Source organism: Camelus bactrianus, chromosome 2, assembly GCF_048773025.1.
Source record: "Camelus bactrianus isolate YW-2024 breed Bactrian camel chromosome 2, ASM4877302v1, whole genome shotgun sequence".
NCBI lineage: Eukaryota > Metazoa > Chordata > Mammalia > Artiodactyla > Camelidae > Camelus > Camelus bactrianus.
Window position 1 is genome coordinate 102,026,038 of NC_133540.1, and position 19,499 is coordinate 102,045,536.

Here is a 19,499-nt window from a genome sequence, read left to right on the forward strand (position 1 = left end):
ATAATAGTAGGAATTTAGTCAAGATTTACATAGACTATGGAAATATAGGCAGCAAATATATAGTTTAAAGTTCTGCTATCAGAATAATTCAGTAATATTATTTAACTTAAATTGTATCATTTTTCTTTCTTAGTTCCTTTATGCATCCAAGGTATAGGGTTTTTTTCTTTTTTCTTTTTCAAACTTCAAAATTTGAAAGATGCTCTTATTTCTCTCTGTTTTTGAGCAAGGAAGGCTGTCAGCCCTAGGTTTCTTGTTTCTATAGGAATAAATAAGTTCTGTAGCCAGTGCTACTCATCTTCCAAAATTTTGAGCCAATAAAAAGAAGCCTTTAAAGAAAGAAGGCTCTTACACCCTTTTTCAATATTATTAAAGATTTCAAGTTTACATTACATAATCACCGTAACTTCTTGCATCCTGCTTCTTCCTTCTGGGTTAAATTCTCTCCTTAGTTAAATATACTCCTGGGAAGTCTTTCAGTGGAAACTATTCCAGTTTTTGTTTGTCAAACATTATCTTTTTTTTCACCCTCAATTTTGATTGGCCAGATAACAGAATTCGTGATTGACAGTTTTTTTCTCTCTCATCAATTTAAAAAATGTATTCCACCTTTCTCTGGACTCTTGCGATGCTATCAGAAATTTTAATGCAAATTAAAATTTTGTTTCCTTGTGGGCAACTGGCATTTTGTCTTTGAATGCTTAAAAAAATTTTTTTGCCTTAACTGATTTCACTATAATGATTATATTGTAGATTTCTTTTTATATATCTTGTCTAGAAGGCGTACTTCTTAAATCTGAGGATTCAGATCTTCAGTTTGAGAACATTCTCAGCTATTAGTCCTATGAATATATCTTCACTCCTGACTTTTATATTCTCTCTTTCTGGTACTGTAATTACTCCTATGCTGGACGTTCTCATCCATTCTCTGTAAATCTCTGAGCTGAAATCAGGTGTATTTTCTCAGACTTATCTTTTAATTCTTTAACTCTCTTCAGCAGTGTCTAATACTCTATTTTAATCTATTCACTGAATTTTAAATTATAATATTGATACATATTTTTCATTTCTAGAGGTTCTATTTGGTTTATTTTCACATCTAGTTCTTTATTTATGTGTGTGTGTCATTCTTTTCAAATGGTTTTAATTACTACATTTTTTGTCTTCAATTTTATTCATATTTGTTTAATAGCCTCTGTCAGATTGTTCAATTGTCTGAAGTTCTCATTCTTCTATTATAGCTGCTGGTTATGACTAATGACTTATTCTTTCTCCTAGGGGATTGATTTCTGTTTATTTTATGACTTTGCATTATTAACTTTCTTGGATTCAGGCATGTCATTTTAGGACAATTTTGTGTTTGGTTTGACCAGGCACACTCATGTATCACTGTCCCGGGCCAAATTTTATGTTAATTTCTAGCTCGCAGGAACTCTTGGATCACATGTGTAGTTGTAACTTCAAACCCTTGGGAGGGCCAGGGCTATAGTAAAAAGTGCCCAAAGAAAGGTTTTTGTTTCAAATCAGAGTCTAGGGAGAGTCAGACAAGCTCCCTCATCATACAACTGAGCTAGTTGGGTCCCTGTTTTTTGGGAGGGTCTTGATTCCTATTATACTTCCTATGGATTCAAAGCCTCATCTCTTTACTGAGACTGATGACTTCCTCCAAGACAGGACCATTGTAATATCTGTTCATGGGATGTTCACCCATATACTGTTCACTCCTGTGATGTCATTTCATGTACTCACTGCTCTTATTTTCAGCTCACTGCTGCATTTCTGTAATCTTGTGATTTCCTTTTCTTTATGGAGATTTCAGCTGTTTACATAAAAGAAGTTTGTTTTATTTTACCAAATATCTCTGGAGGTTTATAATGGGTGGGCTTTCAGATTACTAGTGAATAATATTTCAGAATTCCTTCTTCAAAAGAAACGTTTTACATAGAAATTTTTAATCACGCATGAAAGTAGAAAGAATAATACAATGAATGATTTGACATTGCCCTCGTGTTGGGTGTTCCTTGCCTTCCACTGCACCCTTCAGCTCTCCATCTCTCTAGGTTAACATTGTATTTGACCCATTTCAATCTGGGGCAGTCGTACTCATTTTGACTCTGCTTCTTTGCTATTCCAACTCTGGTCATTCATTTCCATGTTTATTTAAACTTCCTATGTTTCTCTTTTTTGATTTAATTATCCCAGATCTCTCTATTCCAGTTACTGTCATTTCCATCCTAACATGAAAAAGTCAGGCAGTGGAAAAGTTTCAGAACTTTTTCAAGGCCAGGTTTCACATACAGTCCTATTTTTTTTTTTTAAATCATCTGACAGATGAATTGATATTATCTACTCTGGTAACAAATAGGAAGAAACTATCCCAAAATTTCTTATTAGTATCTTTTTGATAAAGAAGAAAGACTTTTTTTAATGACAAAGATTTGTCTTCAGTTATAATCTAAATTCCCCTAATCTATCTGCTCTAGAGACATAATATAGCCATTAATGTTTTGTTGAGACACTCTCTATAGATCAAGATCTCAAAATGACTCACTCATGATGGACTGGCCTTGCTCTGTTCACTATAATTTAGAAGCAGGTATGAGGCAGCAAACATTTCAGCACAATGGTTGGAACACTGTTATTAGATCATACTTTCTGTCCTGGCTAACCTTGGGAAGTAAGGGCTACTTACAAGGGCAGGACATGGGCTCCTCACCAGTCCCAAGTGTGGGCAGTCTCCCTGGAGAAATGCATGACTCTGCAAGCTGGAGTTGGAATGCAAAGTGCAGAGACATCTGGTTTCCCAGGAAGAGGCACTGTTGTTATGCAATGTTTGAATGTGTGGACAAAGCCAGGGATGCGTGTGGGTTTGGTCATCTCTGCCTCTGACACCTTAAAGTCATATAAAAAGACAGAAGTCCTCTGACTGAATTGGAGGCCCCAACATTCTTAAACTAATCACCTTTAGTTCTTAGCAAAAGTTATAGAGAGATCCTGAGACTGCTGCTCAAATATCCCTATGCAGGGATAGGGCTATTTGAGAGTTTTAGAGGTTCCTGGAGGGATGACTCCTCCTCTGGTCATCAGCTGGCTTCCTGAGCATGCAAAGCCATGTCATTGCACAGAGCCCAGAGAGTAGAAGGACTCCATACTTCGTCTAATGTTCTGCTGTTGCCTTGTTAAAATTACTGATTATAATATAAATATAAATAGTATGGATGCTATAATATAAATAAAATATAAAAATAATTTTGGACCAAGGGGTCCCACATTTTCATTTTATCCTGAGTTTGCCCAAATTATGCAGCCCATTCTGCTCCTGGGTCTTGCTGTGACAGGACGAAGTTCAGTCTCTTCTGCCCTTGAACTAAGCACAGTGCCAGGCAGTGCCATGAGCTGTCATTGGCCAGTCAGGGCCCACGCCTGGAGCTGGGGGTAGGGAAAGTCCTCCCAAACTTCACGTCTGCCATTCAGTTAGGGATGAGGGAGTTGATGCTGAGGGTACAACCAACAAGAACCATTCTACTCCTCCCTTCCTTTTTTTGTTGAGTGGAAGCTCATGTTTCACTCTTCCTTTCTAATACTACATTGCCTTGTAGTAAAATGTCTATTTAGTGAAAAGAAAGAAATAGTATGTCATATGCATTCCAAAAAATAATACTAGACATTTATTTTAAATATTTCCTTTTGAGCATGTAGAACGTGCCCTCCCTTACAATCTCATTCCCTGTAAAAATCTTCCTTTGTAAATTCAGAGAATAAAAAGGTAAATACCAGCTCAGCTTGAGACTGGTTTGTTACCATTTCTGAATTTAGAGAATGCTGGGTTAAAAAGGGTTATCTGAGTGAGCATTTTATGACTCTATTAAGAACCACAACGCCCAGCTGGTATAATCTGGACCCTAGTATGCACGTCTGCTCTGTCATTTATTCTTTTGTTACTTAAGTTTTCACTGTTACTAAACCTAAAATGGGACTCCCAGTAAAACTACACAAGGCTGGGGAATCCATTGAAATCTCATTGCCTTTGTGAATAGTGAAGTTTACAGCTAACTGCAAGCAAAGTAATGATTTTACAATAAACCCTGCTCAATAAACTCTGTGCTAGTAAGTAATTTCTTATATTCTCATCATTGTAGAATTTATTTGTACCATCCTGGGCATAAAAAAAAATTTTTCATATGTATTAATGTACAGTTTGGCTAAGTAAATAAAATGTAGTCTAATTTCAAATTCTTATTTTTTAATTTCATATATCCCAGTCCAGTGCCTTTATAGAGACTTAATAAATATTTTCGCAATGAATAACTAATGTTTTTAAGCGAGTGTTTTTTAAAAAATGTAACACCTGGCATTGTTTTGCAAGTAAGCAAAGCCAATTAATGAAACTTTGAATTTTGATCCTCCCTGTGTTAGTGGATAATTGTTCCCTCTACAAATGGATTCATCATGGAATTTAGAGGAAAGGGGAGAAAGCTTAATGTTTCTGTCTCAGTTTTCCTACTTACATAGCATGGATACAATTATCTCTCCAATTTAATTCACAGAGTATCTTGAGTCACAAATGAGATAATAATAATAGCAAACACTTTTATTGTTTGTCATATGTGCTAATGATAGGTATTGTGTAAATGTCATTTAATCCTTAGAGTAACCCCGTAACACAGATAGTATTATCCCCATTTTACAGATAAGGAAACTGATAAACCGAGAAGTTCAGTAACTAATCAAAGGCCACATAAATATAGGCTAATAAGGAGGATTTGAATCAGAATGTGGAACCACCATCCTGTGTATGGGAAAGGTGTTTTGCAAACTTGAAAGTACCATATAAATTTGAATTATTGTTATTATTCAATTGTTCATAATTCTAAAAAAGATAATCATATGGGGACAAGATGCAGGTCTTTTAAAATTAATGAAAAATGACTGACAGATGTGACTGAAAAATGTGACAGCTGAAATGACTGACAGATGTGACTGAAAAATGTGACAGCTGAAATGTTACATTTTACTTAGTTTTCTGGAATGTGAGCAATTAATATACAATCAATTATCAGCCCCTCACTGTACTAGAGCATTGAAGTTGTTGAATGAATGAGTTCCATCAAGTTATGAGCCTTCTGCTACCATTTACACACCTTAGAATCAGGTAGTGTGGATATGTGTGTGTGAATGATAGGAGAGAATGTCCTAGCTTTTTTTATATATATATGGAGGATGTGAAACCTTAAAGATTGGGCAAAAGCCTTCATCAAGAGGCTTGAGATTGCATTAAAAATGTTAAGTCTGTAATACATGTAATTTTATTATAGAGAATGTTAAACCCTAAGCCTCATGCTTCTGGCAAGAGGAGCTAGCTCTTATTAACTCTGATCATTTACACTGCATCATCCTGGGTACTCATTTTTTTTTTTTTTTTGCATGAATTAGCAAGACATTGGCTTACCTATGCCTTCACTAGGTCTATAACGACTTTTTTTTTTTTTTTTTTTTTTTACAAATGTCACAATGGATTCATGAAGAAAATGTATCTTACTTGTGTCTCTTTGATTTTCTTTTATGAGAAGAAAATTAGTTAATACGTTTGGATTCACAGATGTTTAGAGTTAGTTAAGAAGCCAGTATCTTCACAGAGAGGCCCTGTCTTTAACTCTCTGTTCCTTCTTATCCTATTCTAATCCCCTTACAGATCCTCCAAGGTACACAGTGTCCTTTCAAATTGGTTTGTCCCAGAAATTATTCGGGCAAAATGTTACTTCTCATGTTGAGTTATCTAGAATAGAGATTGACCTTCATGCTTCCGTTCTGCTGATGTAGTCCTGGCCTTGGCTGACCTTGTGGTACAGCCAGGAGCAGACACTAAGCACTCCCAACCCAATTCAACTTGGTGAGAGCATGGATAACCTGGTTTTTAACAGCAGATTCCTTGTTTTCTTTGGGAAGGTTTAGTTGTTACTAATCTTGGAGAAGCAACTCTAGTGCTAGAATCCAAGGAGATTCATCGAAATATTTGACAGTGAATGAAGTAAATTTACAATGTTTAAAATAGAATAGTATCCTTGAAAGAATGATGCAGTGGACAAGAATTGGCTCCGGGGTCAGAAGGACTTGGTTTTAATTTCAACTCTACAACTTAGCATTTGTGTAACCTTCAGTACTTCCTGACCCTCATTCAGTCTGTGTCAACATCTGTACAATAGGAATAAAAATAGCTTTTTCATAGGATTGTAGGAGGGTTAAATAAAGTTCTGTATATAAAAGAGTTAGCAACATTCAGCCTAGAAAATACTGAAGGATCTTTTATGTATTTCCTTATCTTTAAATTATTTTATTTTACCATAAAACAATAAGTGGAAATGAAATTTGAAATATATTTTTCATTATGAGGTAACTTGAATACATTCTAATAGTTTATCTAGGCTTTTACCGCAAAGTAAACTTGTCTCCATCCTATCCTCTCTCTGAATGTGTGTTTTTTCTTGCCGAAGGCACCAATGATGTAGAAACATCAGTTGAACATTAGCAGTATGAAGGCTTTGTCTTAAGCTCTATTTTTACATTATTTATTTTTTACTATAGTATAGTCAATTACAGTGTGCCAATTTCTGGTGTACAGCACGATGTCCCAGTCATACATATACATACATATATTTGTTTTCATATTTTTCTCATTAAAGGTTATTACAAGGTATTGAACATAGTTCCCTGTGCTTTACAGAAGAAACTTTTTGAAAAATCTACTTTTACATATAGTGGCTAACATTTGTATATCTCACACTCCCGAATTTATCTCTTCCCACAACTTTCCCAGGTAACCATAAGATTGTTACTATGTCTGCGAGTCTGTTTCTTTTTTATAGATGAGTTCATAGTGTCTTTTTTTTTTTAAGCTCTTTATCTCTGTTGGCAAATTTGATCCTTACAACCCCATGATTAACATTATTATTTCTACTTTACAGATTAGGAGGTTTTAAGAGGTTAAGTAATTTCACTAAGGTCACACAGCCTTGTGGGTGGGAGGGCTGGAGTATGGACCCAGGCTCGAGGTAACTTCTGACTTCTGTTTCTCAGTCTTGGAGTAGCTAGCTTTTACTTACCTCTGATAGTTTACAGAGATTTCTCCTAGTCTAATCAGCTACAGTTAGCATTTTCACCCCCATTGGAAGTTCCTCTGAGGTCTGTGTGGTGCTCTGGCATGCAAGTGCTCATCTATTCATCTTTCTCCAGCCTGTGCAACTTGTAAGCCCATCCTCCTCTTTCCTCTGCTATGGTGAGGTCTCAGCTGAAAAGAATTGAGCCTGCTTAAGGATAACAGGACATTTGCCTTGTACAGGAGAGGGAAGGCATTTCCTCTTCTTTTGCTTTCAACTGCCGCACTGTGGTCCAGAGGGGAGTCCAACATAGGAATCAGTCTGGTGGAGGGAACAGGATGGGATGACTCCCTACGCTGTGGTAAGTTTTGGGAACATATTATTAAAAATAACTGTAGTAATATTAGCACTCAACATTAGTGCCCTAGAGTCTTAGATATACTGGCCTTTTCATGTCTACTTCCATCTTGTTGAATAAGAAACCATGTAATGAAGACTTTGTTCTATTTAATTACATTCATCCAATGAATAACCATTGGGTATAATCCTATTTGGTATCCAGTGGTTTTGAATCACAAGACAAAGTCTTTAATGCGGGAGAATACTGAGAATAAACAAACAAGATCTTATTATGTAGTCCTAAATATTATAATGAAAACAAAATAGGATGATGTTATAAAGAGAGCCAGGAGCACTTTGAATAGGATGCTTATGGGAGCTTTTGGTGTCCCCGAGAAGGCTGGGTCTCTGAAACAGACCTTTGCTGTGGTTCCCTACCCTTGCCGGGCAACTGATCTGCTACGATTACTCTAGTGCTGAGAAAGGAGTTGCTTCCATTTTATGTTCTTATTCGATGGCTGTGAATCCTCAGTAAATATGAAATGATAACAACTTAAATATTGTAAGAGGAACAATGAAGACAAGACACAACAAGCAAAATGCTTGAGCATGAATATGAATGATTGAAAATCAAAAGACCTGCATCTGCATTTTATAACACATATTTATGCTGCTTGAATATTTAGTTCTGGTATATTTCTTAAGGAAGATGCTCACTTTCAAAGCTAATAGTCCTTTGTCCCATCTTAAAAATTAAGAATAGATTTATTGTGATTTATTCTCTCCTTAAAGAGGCACATCTGCTTCTTCGGTTCTTGTTGAGCATGAGGACTATGACTATATGTATCAATGCAAGACACTATTTATTTGTTTGTGTTTGTTTATTTTCTGTCTCCTTCAACTAGACTATAAACTCTGCAAGGGAAGAGACTGTGTTTCACATTGTATCATTTCTCTGTACCTAGAGCAGTGTCTGACACAGAGTAGGAGCTCAATAAATATTTGTTGACTGAACAGTGAAAAAGACTCTACCTGCCTCCATGGCTCTCATGGGGTCCCACTCGGGGTGGTATAAATCCAGGGGAGAAGATATCTTTAAATATAATATTTGGGTTGTGGGGATAGCTGTTGATGGAAAGAGACTCGGACTTGGGTAGGCTGACTTGAGTTGCATTTCAGCTTTGGTGTTTATTAGCTGTGTGTATCTTGAGGGAAATTACATAACCTTGTTTCCCCATCTATGAAACAGAGTAACTTGCACAGAGGGCAGAGGAGCTAATGTATGTAAAAGGGTGGAGAAAATTTTCAGTAAATATTGAGGACCCAAAATATGCAGATAAACATGGTAAATGTAACCATAAAAGTTTAGGATTTAAACTAAAGAGGCGGGAATAAAAAATGTCATCTGGGCAACAGCAACAAAATTAATGACAGACTGGATGAGAAGAATCAAAAAGGAAAACTTTGCCATGACTTTCTTCCCAAACCACTGAAAAGGGCTGAGTACAGAGAACTCTCCTTTACAACTTCATCAAATTCTCAGGATCTGAAAGTAAGACAAATAAATGTGGAAGCATCCACGAGGGGGTCTTGTGAAGCAAATTCTTAAGTTGAATGAGTCAGTATAGGTAAGTTAGGGCAAACCAAGCATGCTCTGATAAAATATGGCCTCCTGATACTAGTAGCCCTTCAATTAAATGTGCCGCCACGCATAGGAAGTCAGAAAGGTTGCCAAGGTTTCTTGTTAGGTTATTAGACAAAAGATGGCAAAGTGCTTCATAAAGTTGATATTTCATTGTTTTCAATTTGAGAAGATTTTTCCTGTCAAATAACACTATTATGTTTAGCTACTATTTTGCTTCTATTTAAAAATGATTTGTATTTGATTTTAAGGGATTTAAAAAAGAACCCATTGTTGAAATTAATTGTGTGTCAGAGTCATATACAGATATTTCCTAGATTGCACTGGTTGAAAATGAGATCATTTGTAATTAAGAGATGATAGAGAATATGTTGTAGAAATCATTAATGTAAAACCTTGGCTGCCCTTAGTCACTACCAAAGTGCTTTGCTAAGTAAGATTGGCTATAGGTGTCATCATTATAAGATTAATTACTAAAGACCTTTGATGGAGTCTATATTAGTGGAAACATTAACCATTATTCTTAAGTTAATTTTGCATTAAAAGAATCATATACGATAATTGTGAATGGGTTGATTTGAGTTCCTGTTTCAGTGTCTGGCACAAAATTGATTTGCAGTAAATGTTTTCTTGGGGCTGAATCTTTCACGAGTGATTTCACATTTTTATAGAGAAAAATTTACTCTCAGCTCTTATAAGCAACCTTTTCTGCTTGAAGCACAATGCACACAGCTGTGTCCTTTTGAGGGCCACTGTCTGTACTTTCTCCTGGCATATAATGCTCTCCCACATTGAAATGTATTTTAAGTTTGCTCCTCAAAGACTTGAGTGTTACATTTGTGAAACTTGCCCAGACCTTCCCGTATCAACATTCATCTGAAGCTGAATTCATGTATGTGTGTGTCTGTCTTCTGTCTGCATATTTTAATTTGGATTTTCCTTTTTCTCTAATTCTTTCCTTCCCCATTTTGTACTTTAACTTCGATGAGTTCCCCAAAAAGTGTTGTGCCCATAAGTTTTTGGCCAGCCATGCCAATTCTATGGCATGAAGGAGAAGGAAAAGCCCGGGAGGTGGCTCAAGAGAAGAGCCAGCTCCGAAAGGAAATGAAGTCAGAGTCTCTGAGCTGACTCTAAACTGTGGGCTCGGGCAGGACTGGGAATCCTTGAATAATCATGTATTTTTAAAAACAAGATCATGGTATAGAAATTGTTTTGTGATTTGAGGTTCTTAGTTATTATATAATAAGCATCATCCTATGTGATTAGTAGTCTTCAAAAGCATCTTTCATACAGCGGAGCATTCTCTTGTCTGTTCCATAATATTTTAAACCAATTCCCTTTGTTGAATGTCTAGGTGATCGCTATCTTTTAAAAATTATAAACTGTGCAAAGATGAAGATCCCTGTAGATAAAGCCAAGTTCATAACAATGATTATTTCCTTATGAGAAATTTTTAGAAATATTACAGTGTCAAAGTATATGCATATTTAAAATATTTTTTGATAGACATTGCCCTGCACAGCTGTGATCCAGAGCAGTGACTGCCCACTGGCTAGTTTGAGTATGAGTGTACTTTTCCACACATTTGCCCAGTACTCAGATGCTATCCTTTTGTGAATATCAGCAGCCTGATTTTGCTTTCTTATAAAAAAATTATTTGCATACAATTTTTAAGGGTTACACTCTGTTTACAGTTATTACAAAATATTGGCTCTGTTCCCTGTGTTGTACAACACATCCTTGAGTTTACCTTACATGCAATAGTTTGTACCTCTGACTCTCCCACACCTTTATTGCCCCCTTTTCCCACTGATAACCACTAGTTTGTTCTCTGTATCTGTGAGTCCGCTTCTTTTTTATATTCACTAGTTTGTTGTATTTGTTAGATTCTACATATAGTGATATCATACAGCATTTGTCTTTCTCTGTCTGACTTACTCTATTTAGCATAATGCCCTCCAGGTCCATCCATGTTGCTGCAAATGGCAAAATTTCATTCTTTTTTATTATTGACTGTTACTTCACTGCATATGTATACACCACATCTTCTTTATCCATTCGTCTGTCAGTGACACTTAGATTGCTTCCATGTCTTGGAAGCTATAAATAATGATGATATGTATGTGTCTTATTGTATATCTATAATCATTCTGACTTAACAGGATATATTTTATTGCATGAAACATGTTAGTCTATCATATCAAATGAGTTTGTAAGCATGTAATTCTGATGTGTCTTCTCCTAAACTTAATTATCTTGACTTCCCAGGTGCCTGCATGAACATCACCCACAGCCAGTGTCAGATGCTGCCCTACCACACCACGCTGACACCTCTCCTCTCAATTGTCAAAAACATGGAAATGGAGAAGTTTCTCAAGTTCTTCACGTACCTCCATCGCCTCGGTTGCTATCAACATATCATGCTTTTTGGCTGCAGCCTTGCCTTTCCCAAGTGCATCGACAATGGTGATGACAGGTATTTTGGAACCAGAAACATTCAGTGATAAGGGTTAGTGGTAGCAGAAGTGTCTGAGAGGAACAGAAATCATCCCTCACTACTCTTTTGTTTTTGTTGTTGTTAAAGGAGAAAAAAAAAAATCCCACACAAATCATAGCCAGTTGTAATTCTTTTAAAGTAGACATTTTTGAAAAATGTGAAATAATTTTATTTATGGGAAGAAATTATTCAGGATGTTAGATGGAAGTCATCAGCTGGAATACTCAATAGCTGTTTTGTGAGGGGCTGGCTGAAGCAGCACAAAGGGCGATCGAAAAGAGTTTATTGAGGAGGTGACTTATGGAGGTGTGGGCAGGGTTAAGACAACAAGCAAGTGATTAGAGGCTCCAGGGTCTCATGATGGGGGATGCAGTTCCACCACTCCAGACTTGAAGGGGGAAAAGAGCAGGCAGACCTGGAGAGAGCTGAGGCTGTGAGCAAAGAGGTCTCCCAGCAAGCCAAGTGCTGTGACCCAAGACGAGGGCGCATAGATAGCGCCAGCCCTTCAGTCCTTCAGGAAGAGAGAAGGAGTAAATGCCCTGGCCTCACTCCCCTCCCACCCTCCCATCTGCCAGGGCCTCCCACCAACTGAACTCACCCGTGACCACTGGGCAAGGGTGTGCAATTGACATGAGTATAATTGATAAGATGGAAAATTTCATCTCAGTATCACCAGCTCAGAAAGTCCCAAATCTCCTTATCTAAATCAGGTATGGGTGAGATGTTGGTTGGTTCTTATGGTCAACACTGGAACCCAGAGCAGGGTGAGGAGAGTGAAGAAGGGTAGATGTGGAAGGACAAACAGAAACTGTCCAGTACAATGTTGAACAGGATAAGAAAGAATTTTCTTCTTTGAGGCGTGGGAGAATATGTGAGTGAACATGCTTGTGTATGTGTCTTGTAAGCACATATCATTTTTTAATTGAGATATAATTGACATATAACAAATTAGTTCCAGGTGTACAGCATAGTGATTCAATACATGTATATGTTGTGAGATGATCATCACAGTAAGTCTCGTTAACATCCATCATGACACATAGTTAACAGATTTTTTTTTCTGGTGATGAGAACTTTTAAGATCTACTCTGTTAGCAACTTTCAAATATGCAGTACAGTATTAACTATAGTCACCAGGTTGTACATTACTTATTTATTTTATAACTGGAAGTTTGTACCTTTTAACCACCTTCACCTTATTGAAATAATATTGAAAATCACTATTTAATATTGAAATTATAAGATTCAATTAATGAAAAGTATATTATGGGATATTTGAGTATACATTTTAAAAAATGTTCAAGGCATGTATTGAATACATCATCATATATAGCCTCAATTATTTTCTGAATCAAAATGTTGGAAAGTTTTCAGAGTAGTAATTAGAGAATGAATTGCATTTTTAAGTGCAAGTAGGTTCCATGTTATTTGTACTAATTTAATGTATAAAATATGTTTTGACTAGATCAAAGGCATTTATTATTTTAACTAGGAAAAGCCTGCATTGCCATAAAATAAAAACTGAGTAGAAGAGAAACAGTAGATTATGAATTTCAGAAATAAGTAAATCCCTATTAACAGGCACAGCATTCAGGAAAATGTTTCCCCTGAAAGAATCATTTGTGGAGGGTCCTTTCATGGTAAAAAGAGAGAGGAACTCTGCTAGGTCTTTCTCATGAATCAAGCTATGGGATGGTAGTAGAAATGCCCTTTATGTTCCTAGAATGGCAGCATTATAACGTGGTGGTTGTCTTAATTTTCAGGTCTGCTGTAACAAATTACTACAAGCTGGATAGCTGAAAGAGAAATTTATTCTCTTTCAATTCTGTAAGCTGACAGTCCAAAATCTGGAATGGCAACGCTCCCTCTGGGGTTCCAGGGAGAAAGCTCATTTCCCTTCTTGGCCAGTTTCTGGTGGTTTCAGGCATTCGTTAACTTGTGGCCACGTCATTCCTGTCTCTGCCTCCATCTTCACGTTGCCTTCTCCTCTGTGTGTCTGTCTGCTCTTGTGAGGACACTTGTTCCTGGATTTAGGGCCCATTCGGATGAACCAAGATGACCTCATCCTCTCAAGGTCCTTAACTTAATTACATCCACAAAGACTGTTTTTTCCAAATGAGTCACATTCACAGGTTCCCGAGGTTCAGGCGTGGATGTATCACTTGGGGATGACTATTCACCACACTGCCGTAGCTGAGAAAGCAAGAGCCACGTGTCTCAGCCCTCTCCTCGGTACAATGGAGATAATAGGTGTACTTACAAAGCTCACGTGAGAACTGAATGACGGAGAGAGCTTGGAACAGTGCCTGGCTTTTATGAAGAGCTCAATAAATGTCAGCAACAGCTAATAGTGGGTTGTGAAGGAGAGGCAGTGCTCATGACATTGAGAGCACAAAGAGTCTTCCTACCATGTGCTAGATATTGGAGGATTGTCCCCAGAATGTGGGGTGCTTTATGGATCAAAAGAAAATTAGGTCAAATACTCAAGGCTGCTGGAATTGGATTCTAATTCCACTTCTCCATGGTTTCAAACAGTTTCACTTACATCTCTTTGCTGTAATTTCTCTGTGGACTCATGTGTGTGCATAAATAAGACAATGAAAGAGAGTGCATTCAGCCTCCAGGAGACTCTGAACTCAGTCTGATCATCCTTCTTATTATAATTCGATCTCTACTCTCAGCTCAATCAGTTGTAAAATTCTAGTTTAAGTAGCTCATAGTCTTCAGGGTACTTTTAGGTAAAATTTGTTTTTCTCCTGACCTGGTTCATCCTGTGAAATGCTCTCATATGAGAATTTTCCATTTTCTGTTATAATGGATAATAATTTATAGTCAGTCTTCAGGTCTCCTTTGGGGAACTTATCCTACTTTTTATTCCATTTATTTTTATATTTGATTTTATAATTATACTTTCAGACCAGTGCTTCCTGCTGTCATTGAGTGTGTGCATAAAACCTGCAAGCTAAATTTAATAAGCAAAATAAGTTCTGAATGGCAAAATGTATTGTAGAAAATAACCCTAAAGTCAAACATATTTTTCTTATATTTCACTATTTTGGATCATCTGTTTTACTAATTTTCTCTATTAGTCAAATAATAGAGAATTGCTTATATTCCATCCTAGAGAAAAGAGGTACTTAATAACATTTAGAATTTAATTTAAAAAGATCTAAAACAACAGGGTCCCACTGTATAGCACAGGGAACCATATCCAATATTTTGTAATAACCTATAATGAAAAAGAATATGACAAAAAATATAAAATGCCTAACTGAATCACCATGCTAGACACCAGAAACTAACACAACATTGCAAATCAGCTATACTTCAATTAAAAAATAGATCTATACTCAACTATATTGTACAACAATAACCCTTAGCAGTTTAAGTAAACAGCTTCATTAATAGCATCAATTTTTAAAAAATAGATAAGTGTGTGTATCATGGACTATAACACAAGGTAATTAAAGTGAAGTATAATTTATATGGATTCAGTGACATATATCTCAAAATACAGAGATTGAGCTGAGAAACAGTTGAGGTAGCCCTAAAATATGTGGGTTAGGAAGAATAGCTTAAAAATAATGACAAGTAGGTAGAGAGAAAAGAGCATTTCCTGGGCCAGGAGAATCACAGTGGTTTCTGGATGACTTTTTGATGTACTTAAAGTCTCTGTGTTTGGAGGAGGAAGCAGTATCACAGCTCCATGCCTTTCCTATGTCGCTATCACCCTTTCCCTCCTGGCTGCAATAATCAGCCTATAATAACCTCATGGAAGCAGAAGTGGGGTTCACTGGCCTGAAAGGTCCAGCCTTGGCTTTGCTGCTAAAAGACACCCAGGAACTCCTGCTGATTGTCATCACCCCACTCACATCCTCTTAATACTTTGCAGAGAAATTTTGCTCATGAAGTAAGTCTTTAATATTAAAAAAAAGACATGTTTGCTACCTTTTCTTTTACACTGGAGTGTCGATTTGCCACTAGGTCCTTAGCAGAATTCTTAATATCTGTGGAAATGAAATAAAAATTCTTATCTTGTGCTTGCTTTGGCACTAAAGTATACTAATTTGGAACCATACATCAAAGATTAACATGATCCCTGTGAAAAGATGACATGCATATTTGTGAAGTGTTCCATATTTTTTTTATTTTTTTGATTCAGGTAGCTCATATAAAACATTTAGCACAATACGTGGATCATTGTTTCCCAATCAAAGTTTAACTAATATGTCTATTTTGGGGCCAATATTTTTCATACCAGACCTAATTGAACTCATCCAAAAAATATGGGATGTGTCAGGTTCTGTTATCCACATTTTAGTCAAGAAAATAAATAACTTATCTGAAAAAAAATCTTTAACTAGCCAAATGTTGAAGATTATTTCTCAAATTTGGGGACTACAGGACGGTTTTCTGTCAGGTATTCAATCCCTATAGGATTGTGGAAGGGCTCAGGTGAGTTTCCTCAAATAAGCATCTTCAAAAACATGCTAATTTTTCCCAAAGAAGTATGACTGCTGGAGATTAGAGAATTTAATCTGGCAAGTACAGAGAATGCTTTTGAAAGTTTGGGGCAGATGAAACCTGATTCAAACTGCAGCTCTGCCAGTTGCCAGGTATAAGACCTCGGGCACTTCAGTTAGCCTTTCTGACTTTCAGTTTCCTCACTGTTTAATGAAAGTGATAATACTCACTTCATAGGGTTTATGTGTGTGTATTAAACAGAATGACTTATATAAAGTGCTCCTACATGATCTACACTCTCTGGCACATAGTAACTTCTACATAAATAGTATTATTATTAAATAATAAGGAATTTATTATTATTAAATGTAAATAGTACCATTATTGATATGGTAGTCAAAGATGGGGTATGAGTTTCTGGGAGGGTGTAAACTTTATCACCTCTTTCAGAGATGCAGGATTTATATATCTTTCTCATTCTTTGCATCTTCTAATCCATTTCCACTTAGCTGCCAAAGAGATGATTTAAAAAGTTAGTGCTGTTGTATGCTACATATGAAAGTTGTTAAGAGAGTATATCCTAAGAGTTCTCATCACAATGAAAAATACGTTTTTTCTTTTTCTTTAATTTTGTCTCTATCTTATATGATGAGGGATGTTGGATAAACCTATTGTGGTAATCCTTTAATTTTGTCTCTATCTTATATGATGAGGGATGTTGGATAAACCTATTGTGGTAAAACTTATACAGTGTTATATGTCAATTATATTTAAATAAAACTGTAAGGGAAAAAAATGAAAAATAAAAACACAGATTAGATGATGTCATTCCCTGGCTTTCCATTAGACTTAGATAACAGACTGAACTTCTTGCCAAGGCTTTTGAAGCATTCCCTGCTTCTCTGGGGTCATCAACCCTGCCACGACTGCACTGACCTTTCTCAAAAATACCAACCTTTTCCCAACTTCCTTTGCACGTGCTGTTCCCTTTGTCTGGATTGATCTAGCCCCTTGAACTATGCCGTCTGCTCAAGAGACAGCTCTGCAGAGAAATCTTCTTTTGATCACCTTCAGTGCTTCTGTTTTTCACTACAACCTGGCTTTTGCTCTTTTTGCTTGTCTGCATGTTGTCTGTCTTAGCTGCACAGTGGCAGGGAGCTTACTGACTTTGTTCATGGTTATACACCCGATGCTCACAGCAGTGCCCAACACATAGCAGGTGCTCAGTAAATATTTGTTGGAATGAATGGATCCATTGGTCATTCCAGTTGAAATAAATTCTTCAATTAGGGAGCTCTCCTAAATGTCTAGGTTAAAGGGAGTTCATAATATGTTGACAGTAGTTGTGCATTGCTTGCTTTAATTGATAATATTATTGAAAATTCATGCATAAATCAAATTCTGTATGTAAATTAAGTGAATTATAATTTGAAATTGAGTTGGATGATATTCCCAGAGTTGATTTAGCTTTCTTCTGAGTGAGCTTCGGTTGGCAGAGAAACCAGCTAAAACACATAAACTTGCTCTTCTTCATTGCTGTCAAAATCCTAGACCTGATAGATGAGGAAATACTTGAGTGTTCCTGAGGATTGATTTGGTGGCTCTGTGCTTTCTTTTTAATATTGACTCATATTCACCTGTTAAAAAGACTTTTGGTCTACTCTAGTTGAAAATCTTAGAGTTCAGATTTTATACAGAGCCATTATATACCAAACCATGATAAAAATGTCTAGAGAAAAATGATTAGGATAGTGATTCAGAATCTGTTCATGTGATGAGTAGTTGGGGGACCTGGAGGTGTGAGGCCCTAAGGGTGTACCCTAGCCATCCTCAAATGTCCCTGGTCCATGGCCTGGAAGAGGGAACACACTTTTTCTGTATTTTTCCATAAGGAAAAACACAGATCCAGTAATTGAAAGTCATAGAGAAACAAATTCAGACTTAAGTAAGAACTTTATTGATAAAGTTGTGTCTGTGTGGACATGTCTCAGGAAATGGTGAGTTACCATTAGAAGTATTTAAACCAACTGATGAGAAACCACTGGGGACACTGTGGCAAAGAATCCAACATCTTAGGGCCCATTAGTTCCCTGTGGATTAAGGGGCAGGTTCCTTGGTGGCCTGTGGCACTAATTAAAGGAGCTCTAAAAACTTAGGAAGAAAAAGATGAAGAAATTTAAATTTACCGTAACTTTTCTCAGGGACACTTTTATGTTTGCTTTGGGAATAATGAGAATTGGGGGCCTTGTGGGGGTTGTGTTCACACCCCATGGATTCAGTAGCAGCAGATGGTCACCTACCTGCCTTCACAAAGTGTGGGCTGACTTACCTGCAGGGCTTCTGCTTTTCAAAGTGGGGCTTGCAGATTGGGACCCTGCCAGCCAAAGCCCTCTTTCCATTGCAACTGTCAGGTTCTTACCTAAATAAACGTTGAACAAATGTTTGCAGTGTATCACCTTGGGGAGGTGTTAAATTGTCTGCTGGGAACACCTGCATGTCTTGGGTGGACTGGCTCTTGCTCAGAGGTGAACAGTTCATGGTAGAATACAGACCTTTTGACTCCCAGCGTTAAGACCTGTGCTGCTTCGTCCTGCTTTTCACATTGGATTCTGGGTCCTGCTTCTAAAATCAAGCTTGGAATTCCTCTGTGTGGCTGTCTTCTGTTCACCTTCTGTTCATCTTTTAAGCTTTTGGTTTTGCTAAAATCTTGGTAGGTAAATAAAAGTTCTAGGCATATCTTTGTTTCAGCCATTAGGGAGGAAGAAAAAAAAATGTTAACAGAAACAAGAGAGATTTAAAGTTTCTTTTTTGGAAGGCACAGTTTGTTTATTTCTTATAAATGTCCTAGGCTTCCTTTTAGAAGCAGAATTCCTGAGAAAAAATGAGCCCAAACTCTAGTTTCCATTATTTAAAGTTACAATAAAAGTTTCCTGTCGGTCATTTCAAATACACAGATGACATGGTTTTCCTGATCCAACTCCATTACATTACTGAAGACGGCCAGGTGACTGAGGTGGCCTCTAGGTGAACAATCAAGATACGCTGTTGACTGAAGTAAATGCGCAACCTAAAAGTTGAGAGTTATGTTTTATTTGGCGGGAGGACCGAGCAGGGATGACGGCCTCTCAGATCGCTCTGAGGGACTGCTCCGAAGAGGTAGGGGAGGAGCTAGGATATATAGGAGCTTTACAACAAAGACCAGGTAGTTGGAACATTAAAAGATTACTTGTTAATTAAAGAAAACCAGGCATCTCAAGTTAAAGAATTTATTGCTTTTCTATGTATGGGAGGAAGCAAACATTTGGGCTCACTGAATTCATTCCTTTGACAAGCACCTAGCTATCTAGGGCCGGTATCCTGTCCTTTCTTATTCTGAGTCCGCTCAGAGGGCACCACTGTGAGTGGCTGCAGAGGCTGGGCTGTAGGCTTGTCTTCACTGGATGGTGGCGGCAGTCACTGAAGA

General features: G+C 37.0%; 1 protein-coding gene and 1 non-coding gene across 7 annotated transcripts in view; both read left to right on the plus strand.

Annotated features, from left to right (window-relative positions):
• The window catches only part of CORIN (corin, serine peptidase), a 222,448-nt gene that overhangs the window by 65,853 nt on the left and 137,096 nt on the right, over window positions 1–19,499 (plus strand). For all 6 annotated transcript variants that reach the window (XM_074348354.1, XM_074348360.1, XM_074348358.1 and 3 more), the window contains one exon: window positions 11,344–11,551. In XM_074348354.1, coding sequence (XP_074204455.1) covers window positions 11,344–11,551 — 208 coding nt within the window. The remainder of the gene's footprint in view (window positions 1–11,343; window positions 11,552–19,499) is intronic.
• Window positions 15,614–15,716, plus strand: LOC123618978 (U6 spliceosomal RNA). Its single transcript, XR_006727474.1, has one exon. It is a non-coding gene; the product is annotated as a U6 spliceosomal RNA (small nuclear RNA).